The 12,011-nt window shown below is 42.2% G+C and overlaps 1 protein-coding gene across 5 annotated transcripts in view; it reads left to right on the top strand.

The window, feature by feature from the left end:
* The window catches only part of LOC110078188 (opioid-binding protein/cell adhesion molecule homolog), a 789,058-nt gene that overhangs the window by 678,078 nt on the left and 98,969 nt on the right, over positions 1-12,011 (top strand). For all 5 annotated transcript variants that reach the window (XM_072979113.2, XM_072979111.2, XM_078379829.1 and 2 more), the window contains one exon: positions 4,449-4,574. In XM_072979113.2, the coding sequence (XP_072835214.2) occupies positions 4,449-4,574 (126 nt within the window). The remainder of the gene's footprint in view (positions 1-4,448; positions 4,575-12,011) is intronic.

Below are 12,011 nucleotides of genomic sequence, written 5' to 3'. Positions count from 1 at the left end.
AGTTTGAGATGCGGGAACTTCCCCTTTCAGAAAATATTCTGTTCAGTAAATATTGAAAGAAAATAAAATAATCAATTCATGCTGGAGAATGAATGATTTAATGGGCTGAGAGAGAAGAACCAGAAAGGGTTGCAGGACAGCCCTACAGCTACCTTAAATGATATTAAAATTTATTTAGCTAGGCCCACGAAGGGATGTGGTGGCGCTGCGGGTTAAACCACAGAAGCCTCTGTGCTGCAAGGTCAGAAGACCTGCAGTCATAAGATCAAATCCACATGATGGAGTGAGACCCCGTCGCTTTGTCCCAGCTTCTGCCAACCTAGTAGTTTGAAAGCATGCAAAAATGCAAAACTGTGAGTTGATAAATATCAGTGGGAAGGTAACGGCGTTCCGTGTCCAGTCATGCTAGCCACGTGACCATGGAAGATTGTCTTCAGACAAATGCTAGCTCTATGGGTTGGAAATGGAGATGAGCACCACCGCCTAGAGTCAGACACCACTGGACAAATTGTCAAGGGAAAACCTCTACCTTTACTTAGTTGTGCCCCAGGTTACACATCCTATTTGTGAATAAGCCGGGGGGGGGGGGTTGGATTAATCTCAGTGAATATTCTCTGATGAGGTCTGAAACTCTCCAACCATATAGAAGTAATGATGGGGAACAAAACAATCTCAAAAGTTTTTTTTTTGAGAAATACTTCCATAGCTGAAGGAACAACAGTGAAAGACAACTTTGCCTTCTCCTGCACTTTAAGCACAAACCGTCAAAGTAAACTGGTTCAAAATTCCTGATCTTTAGGTATAGTGAACCCAACAGGCTTAAAAGGTGGTTCACTTTTTCTTGGGGGGAAAATAGTTATCTTTTCCATTCCTTTTCTTTTAAACACTAGAGCAGATGTTCTAAAAACTGTGAGACATTTTCTTTTGGAGCACAAGGTGACTTGGAAATGTAGTTAGGAAAAGTTTTCTTTTTTTACGTCAAAAAGGGTCACGTTTCTAAGGCTCAGTGGTTTTGCTACTGGACCCTTCCAAATTGCTACGCTAACCGTGGACAGCGTTATGTAAGAACATACGGAGTTTCTTTCCCTCCCACCAGCCTCTTTCCTTGGCTGTCTGTCTTAAGTGTTGCTCCGTTTCATGACAAAAAACATTTTTTCCGGCATTAACAGGGGGGGGGCACTCCTTCTTCTCCCTGGAGTTTTGATGCACGGTGCTAAGATGCATTTCTCTAACTTCTCTTCCTTTAAAAAAAGAAAGAGGGGCACTATGCCATAATCCTCACCAAGAGGAGCCTTGTATTGTGTTCATTTTGTCCGTCTCCCCTGTCAGAACTGGCTCGCTGTTCACCTTGCCTGTGGTGACAGTAGGCTTTATCTTCCATGTCTGTGCTTGTAATCCTAGATAATCTCCTTCATTTGAATATACACCACAAAACCCCTTCACTTTTTGGAAGCTCTTGATGCAATTCCATGGATGGACCTTTGCTTCAGCCTAGAGGGGGACCCACCTTCTCCTTGAACCAGATTCTTATTCCTTCTGCGGCCATTGTGATACGAAAGTGAGATACCAAGGACATAATAACTGCCATAGCAACCAGCTGTGAAGGCACAAACAAGAGATTATTATTCAGGTGGGGAATAAACAGCAGAGACGCAGATGAATCCTTGAAGAACATGTTTTCTCGGCGGTGTCCTTTGTAATAAAGAACGTGTGAGCAGAAAATATAGGGGAAATGTAGATTCAAAAAGGCTGAATCATTTCTCTCCATAGGTTGTTTTTCAGCTTTCCTCAAGGCATCAGCTGTCCTTTAAATCTGCTGCACATTATATTGCCAGGAGCAGAACGGGCAGATTGAAAGAGAAAGTATTTTTCTTTCTACCTCTTTCCTTGAGCTTTTAAGATATTTTCAAATGGTTTAAAGTCTTTGCCCTTAAAGGCAAGGTGTATCATTGGGGTGGTTCAAGGGGGGAGGAGAAAGCAGAAGGAAAAGAGAAGCAGAACTCAACTTTTACATGACATTGACAGCAACATGCTATTTTCCAGAATTTACCTCATGCAGAGGTATACCTAGGAAAGTTTAGGACTGGTAGGTAGGTAGGTAGGTAGGTAGGTAGGTAGGTAGGTAGGTAGGTAGGTAGGTAGGTAGGTAGGTAGGTAGGTAGGTAGGTAGGTAGGTAGGTAGGTAGGTAGGTAGGTAGGTAGGTAGGTAGGTAGGTGGATTTAACTGCATTTTATCATTTCTAGGTAGCTGTGATGGAAAGTCTAGATCTGCGTTTTCTAACCTGGTGCCCTCCAGATTCCCTTGAATGCACTTCCCACCATCCCCGGACAGTATGATAAGAGGGTTTCAAAGCAGGCAAGATCAATCTACGTAAGACTGTTTGCTTTGTGCCATCAAGCTGCAGCTGATTTATAGTGATCCCAATAGGCTTTTCAAGGTATCTGAGATATTTAATGAGTGGTTTTAAATTCTCTCTCTCTCTCTCTCTCTCTCTCTCTCTCTCTCTCTCGCAAACACACACACACACACACACACACACACACACACACACACACACACACACACACACACACACACACACACACACACACACACACACAAACACACAGAGAGTTTTCATGGCCAAGTGGATATTTCAATCTAGTTCTACTGCCTCCCAGTCCATCACTCTTATCTGCAACACCACACTCCATCCTATACTTTCTAGATGGGACATAAGTGGCATATATTCAGTAACACCTGGTCTCAGCCCAAAAGCAAAGAAGCAGCTCTTGAAGTTGGGTGAAAGTATGCAGTGTCTTGCTTCTGGAAGTGAAAGGTTGGTGGCCCGAGGGATGGCCAAATGTACTTGGAGTTATTTCACAATCATCGGGGGGGGGGTGCTTTCTATGTCCCTCTTGATGTTGTGTGCAAAATCATAACTCAAATACAGCATGCATATGTGGGAGGTCAAATGGGTCAAATAGAATAGCCACATTTTCCTTATGATATATGCATACATTAGCATTCATTGACATTTTATACAATATACTACTTTTATATATACAGGTTCTCCTGATGTCTGTATTTCTCTAATATCTTTTAGTATCTCTTAGTACACTAACAGGGTTGAATGTTAACTGTTTATCTAGCTATCTAGCTGTTCTTTGTTAGGGTCATGGTGTCTATAGTACCATCTGGATTAAACTGCATTTTATCATTTCTACCAGTGTTGATACTGTTTTATTACGTGTTTGGATTTAGAATTTTGTTCCACACTGCTTGGGAAACTTTACCCTCAAAGACAGTTTATGGATCTTATAAATAATCAAGGAAACAAATAAATAAATTATTTGCTCTGAAGAAGTTAATTTAGATGTACTTAACTTTAAAAAAAAAAACATAACCCTGACTTTTAAGTAAGTACACTTGGATTTGTAGTAGTATTTCAATTTACAATTCATGATTTACACTTGAATGGAAAACATGTTCTTTGTTCAGTCCACAAGGATAAACCAATGAGAAACTTTGAGTTTGTGTGTTGAGAGAGAAAGCTATTTGTTTGGGAGATTCAACCCCTCTTTTTTTTTTCCTTCACTTGCCCTTCTGGTACCATCTGTGCTGCAAAATGTATGGTGTCCGTGTGGGATCCCAACTCAGATTTCTATACATCCTTCAATCCTTTCCTGTCCACCATCCTTCTTGTGGGAGAGATATAGCACCAAACTGCAAGGAAGGGATAGCGGTAGGATTCTAGAAATGAAACAGGCAGCCTTACCTATTGTAGCTGGTAGTGAAATGTTCACAATAGTGGTAACTACTAGTAGCAGTAGTAGTAGTATCAGAAATAGCATCGTGCCATGGCAGATTTCCCTAGCCAGCAACTGTGTGTCTGATTCTTCACATTTTCAGATATCTTCTATCCATGTGCCATTGTCAGGTACAGATGGGGTGGTATCCTAAATACAGATGGACGGTTGACAATGAATTTACCTTGGCCCACGCCAAGGTCGAAATAGGAACAGGTTCACCTGGATTCCTTTGCCCAGTTGAAATCGAGTGTGATGGGGCCTGTGTCTGTTCAGTGTGCATTCTAGGGCCAGCTCCAAGAGTGATGGTGCAGACGCTTCACCCTCGAGTGGAAAAATCCCATCTTTCAGCTGTTAGCTTCCTATGTTGCACACCTTGACCCCCCCTCTCTTCAGTGCCCCACCTCATAAGTCACAGAAAGTGTGTGTGCTTGGGTAGAGGATTTCCATCAAGTGCTACAGTGAAGACTTGCTTTGAGCCCAGTTTGAACCTCAGATTTTGTGCTAAATGACTATAAGGTGTTTGATACTCCTCTTGAGTTGTAAGGTGGTTGGGTTCGTTTCATTGAGCAGATAAGGCAAGGAAAGTTGTGGCCCTTAGTACGATAAACAAAAGACTGAGCCATGTATTAATTTTTTTTCTACCTTTCTTGTTGCAGTTCCTCCTCAGATTATAAACATCACATCAGACATCACTGTCAATGAAGGCAGCAGCGTAACCCTCTTGTGCTTGGCCTTTGGAAGACCGGAACCGACAGTGACATGGAAGCATCTGTCTGGCAAAGGTAAGATATCTTCCCCAAGAGTGGAGCTGAGGGGTCCTTACCTGAGTTTGTCTGTGCCACCACAAGCAGATGACAGAAATATGTTAAAACAAAACGGCAGCCAACTCCAGAGCAGAGGAAGAACCAGATGTTAAGTTATGGTGTGTGAATGACTTGCAGCTATGAATATTCACCCAGTTAATTCTTTGTGTGGCAACTGTGATGTCACATCCCTGTATAAAATGTTATACCTTCTAGACTGGTAATGAAGCAGCACCACAAAGTAAATTCCAAGGAGAAGTCAGGAGAAACTTTCTGAAGAACCTCAAAAAGCGTGTTTAGAGAAATGTAACAATGGCAAATAGAGAAAATTGTCCATTAAATTGTTGGTAAAATAGTCCATAAAATGTATAACAGTGATAGCAATGCTGAAATGCATACAGGAGAAGATTAACACATGTCGTGAGATGAAAAGCGCCTTTTCCTGTTCAGTCCAAGAGAGGCAGAATTGAACTGCTTGATGTATTCTTATTGAATTGTTTCTCTTTGGAGCATGCTCTTCATGTTCTTTTATTCAAGGATGGCTACCTTGATGTTCTTCCACTGTTTCCTGGATATTGTTGTTTCCATTACCAGATCTGTGTCCATGTGGTCATTTGTGCTGCCTGTTTATCCAATATAAAAAGCTGTCAAAGATGACATATACACTTTATGAGGATGAGCAAGTGTATGAATCCCTGGTATTGGGGGGATTACATAACTGGATCCTATAATAATGTTTCCAATGTAGATGTGGGGGGGAAAGTTGGCACCCATGTCTATCACAGGGTCTGGTTGCTGCGTCAGTATTCCTGCTGCCAGTTCCATCTTTACTATTATTTGTTTCTTTTGTTTCTTTTCAAATTTGTTGGTTGTCTTTAAACAAGTACAAGCCCCACACCCAGAGCTTGTAAGACGGGAGTTTCATTTTTGAGCATAAGCTGCAGATTCCTGATGTTTTTCGGTGCTTTTGAGTGAGACCTGTGCATGACAACAAGTGGCGTTCTGTTGTTATCTGCTCAGGGTTTGTCATGCAAAATATTGCTTTTGGGTACTACTAAACTGAATCTGTTTAGTTACTTCTTTGGATGGCTATTGCTATTTGAGACATGCTTTCTTTAAATACTTCAGTTGAGAGTCTGTGTAAGATGAATTAGAACAGATCTGGCTTGGTCATAAACAATGGACAGAGGACACGTTATATTTAACCACATTGTGGCAACCATTAAAAAATTGACAAATCATTTATTTTTGAAACACAGCTCATTGTGCTTTGCATTGTTTTTTGGCTCTGTGTTAAGTCACCGACTACCGATTTTTCAAAAGAGAATTCACTGAAAATTTCATGACTGTTAACTGAAATGTTAACCACTTTTTACAAATTTTCACATCTCTCATAATGCATATAGTAATATATACTGAGTAGAAATGGGAAGCATATAGATGTATCTGCTGATTGTCAGTAACATGTGGTGCTTAACTGCATGTTATGAACTTGTACAGCGCTGTCTAGAAAATGGATCTTCATCATCACTAGGCCAGGCTGAGGCTGATGGTGGGGTGAAGGTCATTGAATTCCTGGTTCCATTTTTCTACAGAGTGAATGAAGTCATCATTTAATGTTAGGAATGGAGTTGTACTGGTCAAAACATTTATTTCCCATTTTTGTGTCACGGAACTGATACTGCACAATACATGGAGGATGTTGGGAAGTTACACATTCCTGCTTTCCTGCAGAGAACAAAAATGACTCCTTGTTAATAAAATTGAGACTAATTCCACCTAGTGGACAAATGATAGAATAACATTATCCACATTTTAAACAACCACAACTATTGCTGCAAACTATTAAAATATCAGCATTTTTAAAATGGTAGATAGTTGTTCTTGTGATGCCATGCTCCAGTTTTTCAGGAGCAAGACGCCTGGTTAGTGAAAGAGACAAAGCAACAGAAACGAGACATTTTCCTGAGGCCTGAATCTGAATCCAAGGGTTCGCCAGAAGGGGTTTGAAAATGAGCATATTGTCTGTGCAATGAAAATCGCTGTTTATTTTAGCTCCAGCACATCCTCGGCTTCTGAAGGATATTGTTCAGAGTCATGTTTATAAAGAAGCTTTTCAGGGTTTTTGCATAAAAAGTGCTTAAGTAAACAAAAGCGACAGCTACCTTGAAAAAAAAAACCCGCTTTCAGGAAGGGGCTCCTCATTTCTTCGATAGCCAGAGAAAGGAATGGATTATCTTTGAAAACATGCTCAAAGCAAGGAGCTTGCTGTTATAACAACAACAATGCATCATGTCTGTGTCTCTGGCTCCTTCTGTCCCAAGGCACTCTGTAGAGAGACACTAAAGATTAGAGACTCTTAGCCTTCTGCGAACTGGGTCAGCAAAAGTCACCCCGCTCCATCAAATGCAGTATTGTAATGTTTTTGAAATCTCTCTGCGTTCCAACTTTGTGTGTGTGTGTGTGTGTGTGTGTGTGTGTGTGTGTGTGTGTGTGTGTGTGTGTGTGCATGTGTGTGTGTGTGTGGCAGAATCCTACTTGATGCATTAAGCTTTTTCCACCCAGGCTCCAGTAGTGGTGACATCAGATACAAATTTCTAGGTTTCCAAATGAGCAACTACTTCCATTAAACTTAAAAGGATCGGAAAGAAGCTAAAATATGAACTCTCTGCCACCAGTATAAGTGCCACTGACACTCCCCACACACACACACATTTCAAGGATCACAACTAGTCTAGAACCTGAAATAGTCCTCTCCATATGTCCAGCTCTCCAAGGTCAGAAACACACTGAATAGCAAGTTTTAAATGTATATAGAAAGCAATCTCACTGAAGTTTATAGGATGAGGACCTTATCCTGCAGCCCTGGAGGAGCCTAGGATAACTTTTGGGTCCTGGATCCCTGAAAGGCAAGGGGGAGGGAGAACAGGTGTCCGTGGAAAAGCCAGCTGATGGAAGGCAGAGGACAGAGAGGGGTTGAGGGGTCCCTGTGCAGGAAGCAGCAGAGAGACCCCTGCAACTGACCAAACTTTGGCATTCCTGCAGGCTAGCCAGAGCAGCAGTGCCCACCCCTGTCCAGAGGCAGCTCTGGTGGCACCTGCACCAGCAGGAGAGGCCGAGGAGACTCCAGGGAAGAGCAGCGAAGCCCATCCAGGGTCCCTTCAGCAGTATGTACCATCCTTGGGAACCATCCTTGAGAGGACTCCAACTGGATCTAGGATTTATTCTTCCCTCCATTTTCTCAGTTGCTGGGATTGTCAAGGCCACCAGTGAAGTCAACGGGGGCCCTTCTCCAAGAGACAATACCTGGGAGATTAGTGCAGGAACCCTATAGAGGGAATTTACATTTCAGATCCCGTTCCTACTGATGAGTCTGTTGTAATAAAGATGCTTACGGATCATTCTCATAACCTGGTGCTGATGGAGTTATCCCTAGGGGATCCAATGGCTGCCACTACTGCCAGTAACATCACATATGAATTAAGTTATTTTTAGGTTACTCAGGTTTGCTGTCTTGGCTCATGGCCCGAGGTAGTTACCCCTTAGTATTTTCTGGCTGGCACTTAACCGTGCAGAGGGATTTCCATCTTCTTTACCATTACTCAGGCCTTCTGGGGTGGAGTAAATAAGGTAAATAAGTGAATAAGTCCTCAAGTGAGTTCATTTTCTCAGCCTTAAACCTTGCAGCGCTGGGTGCCAGATTTCACATTTTTCCTATAAACGTTTCAGGAAATGCTCACCAATTTTTTTTTTCACCTTGTCTCATAAACTGCACTGAATGTGCTTTCGATATATATTGCAAACCTGCTGCCCGGTGTGTCTCTCACCTTGGAGAGTTGGATCCATGGAGATGATAGGCAAGATGGGAGATACTTGGCTCAGTCATACTGCGTACAAGAAGGATCTGGAAATTGTTGTAGATCACAAGCCAACAGTGTGATGTGACTGCCAAAAATATATATGCTATTTTAGGCTGTATTAAGAGGTGCAGAAGCCTCTGTGCTGCAGGGTCAGAAGACCAGCAGTTGTAAGATCGAATCCCCATGACAGAGTGAGCCCCCGTCGCTTGTCCAAGCTCCTGCAAACTTAGCAGTTTGAAAGCATGCAAAAATGCAAGTAGATAAATAGGTACCACCTTGGTGGGAAGGTAAACAGTGCTCTGTGTCTAGTCGCGCTGGCCACATAACCACGGAAACTGTCTTTGGACAAACGCTGGCTCTACGGTTTGGAAACGGGGATGAGCACCATGCCCTAGAGAAGGACACGACTGGACTAAATGTCAAGGGGAACCTTTACCTTTATCTTTAAGAGAAGAATAGACTCCAGATGCTGTGAAGCATTGCTCCCCTCTTTTCAGCACTGGTTAGGCCTTACCTAGAGCGCTGTGTCCAGTTCTGGACACCGCACTTTAAGAAGGATGAAGACAGACAAGAACATTTTCAGAGAAGAGCAACAAGGATGATCAGGGGACTGGAAACCAAGCCCTATGGGGAAAGACTGAAATAATTTAGCATGTCTAGCCTTGAGAAAAGAAGAATGAGGGGAGATATGCTAGCACTTTTCAAATACTTGAAAGGTTGCCATACAGAGGAGGGGCAGGATCTGTTCTCAATCATTCCAGAGTGCAGGACACATAATAATGGGCACAAGCTACAAGAAGCCAGATTTCAGATGAATATCAGGAAGAACTACCTAACTGTTAGATCTGTACTACAATGGAACCAATTACCTCAAGAGGTGGTGAGCGCTCCAATGCTGGAGGCATTCAAGAGAAAATTAGACAACCATCTGTTCAATCTACTTTGATTTAGAGTTCTGCATTGAGCAAGGGGGTTGAACTCGATGGCCTTATGAGGCCCCTTCCAACTCTGTTATTCTTTGATCCTGTACCAACTGAAGTCTTGGAAATGGGGGGGAAATAACATTGAATGGCTCTGAATTCAGCAAATGGAACCTAACGAACCAGCTACAAAGATACATACCTGCTTTAGGATGGGTAGGAAGAGAAGGGAATACTGTAATCTGTTTTGGATCAGAAGAGACTTGCTGCATGCCCAGCACATGGCTTGTCCCCCTTGTAGATTACTCATGACCAACCTTCCATATGCCAAGAGGCAGGTTTTGTGGGAATATCAGTAACAGTAGATTAGTTTCTCTGAAGGGCAGCTTGCTCCCTACTACTTCCTCTGGAAATGTGTAGCTGCTAGAGAGTGCTGCGCGTGTGATAGGATTGTAGATGGGTGAGGAACTGGTTGCATGAACATTTCAGGGTAAGGTTAACCGATATGTACTGCCTGGAGCCCAATATAGAATGTAATACAATTTGCTGTCAGAAAGCCATACATACATTTCTAACTTTGCAATCTGATTCACAACTAGGAAGGTAAATCCTGGTAGTCTCATTCTTGCATGCAAGAACAAGATGCTACAAAATTGTTCTTCCTGCCCTTTGTATTTGGCAAGATATTTTCTGTTCGTACCTTTTACAGTTTTCACATTTGCAAGGGAGATTACTGTGCATTTTGGTACATTCCCTCCCTCCATTTTTTTTCTTTTTAATTCAAGAGTCTATACAAAGCGAGAAACATCTACTAGTGTAGCACATTACCTAGCGATTATGGCGATCAAAAACTTAAAAACCTGCTTTTGGAGATTGCCTTGCGACGTCATCATGACAAAACAGAAGGGAGGGAGATATACTGTTTAAACATCGAGTCAAAATTATTAGTGGCTTGAATCCTGTTGGTATGCATGTAAGGTTTGTCATAGCAAATTCATGAAGTGTTAGGGACTATCTTGGTTGTGCAGTCTGTCACACAACCAAGGCACGCCCTAGCACAGTGGTTCTCAAGCTTGGGTAACCCCAGTCTTCTTGGACTGCAACTCCCAGAACCCCTGACCAGCACAGCTGATGGTGAAGGCTTCTGGGAATTGCAGTCTGAGAACGCTTGGGTTACACAAGGTTGGAAGCCACTGCTCTAGCAGCTCATCAATTAGCCACAGTTAGCAACACCAAGTTGTTCAAATGTTCCTCTTTTCTGCAGTTGCTGTGTTCAAAATATGTATCCAGCAGCTAGAGAAACAACACTCCATATCAATCAGATTTGTTACAAAAATGAATAAATAATCAGAACCAATAATCACAGAAGAAACAATGCCAATCATCAGTGCAAGAACGCGTTCTTAATCATTCATGTTATAAGAACGGTAATGTTGTAACAGCAGCATGAAATAGCAAGTCACAATTCATTTATCCAGTGGAATTCAAGAGCAATAACATTTAATACAAACACATTAACACAACTGCTCCTTACATCTTAAAACATCTCAAATAAAAAAAAAACAACTAAAAAATTCCCCCCTACAACCCTTCTTTTCTTGCTAGTGAGACTGTTTTCTTATACCGTGATGTAAATTTGATTGGGCCTCCAGAGAATGGATAAAGCTGCCCTAAGGTCAAATTTCATCCACAAGCTGGTACTTAGTTATCACAGGCTTACCTGGGAAAAGCACATGACACATGTATCATTCCTCAAGACTTATAAGCAACAGCATACAAGTCAGAGTGCAAGAGAAATATGTACAGCGGCTCCCTTTCCCACCCCCCTCTGAAGCAAAATGTCTTTCAGAGGCAAGACATTCCTCACATGTATTTAGTTGATCCTAAATACATATTTATATAAGCCTGGAGATCTTTTCAAAGGCATTTTTTGACTTCTGGCAAATTCTTTAAGGCATACATTCATATACACACATCCATTTATATGTATGAGCATGTGTGCGGGCTTCCTATGGATTTTTTTTTATTCTCCCCTTAAGCAACATAAGCTGTCAGTGTAGTGGGCCCTCCAGTCGTGGTAGATAACAAAAAAATGGATCAGGAAGTCCTGTTTGCTTCCTTCTCTCCCCCCCCTCCTGTTCAGCTAATCTCTGTTGTATTTATTTTGTTGGTGTTTTTAATCTCATGTTTTCCCTCCGGAGAATGTTGCAGTCCGGATGGGTATCCTATGACACTCCCCCCTCCCCAAGATACTGTTGGACTGGAGTTCCCATCATCCCTCATCAAGCTATGCTGGTTTTTGCTCCTGGGAGCCGTAATCCCACAGCAGCTGGGAGGCCACATACTCCCTGTCTGTGCTCTGAAGAGCCCCGTTTACATTTTGGAAACATTACTTTTAAAATCCTGTCTGAGCTAGCTAAACTCTGTGGCCCAACCCAATCAAGTAGCCTTCCCAAGGTTTGGACTTGAATAGGTCCTAAACTAGGTTGCTATAGAAATGGCCAAAATGTACCTTGATAAAAATTCAGCCCATGATACAGGAATCCTCAGGCCCATATTATGTGGCAATTATACCCTGTTTTCCCCAAAATAAGACCTAACCTGAAGAAAAGCCCTAGTATGATTTTTCAGGATGC

This window comes from Pogona vitticeps, chromosome 8 (assembly GCF_051106095.1).
Source record: "Pogona vitticeps strain Pit_001003342236 chromosome 8, PviZW2.1, whole genome shotgun sequence".
NCBI lineage: Eukaryota > Metazoa > Chordata > Lepidosauria > Squamata > Agamidae > Pogona > Pogona vitticeps.
This window is presented reverse-complemented; position numbering and strand designations above follow the sequence as displayed.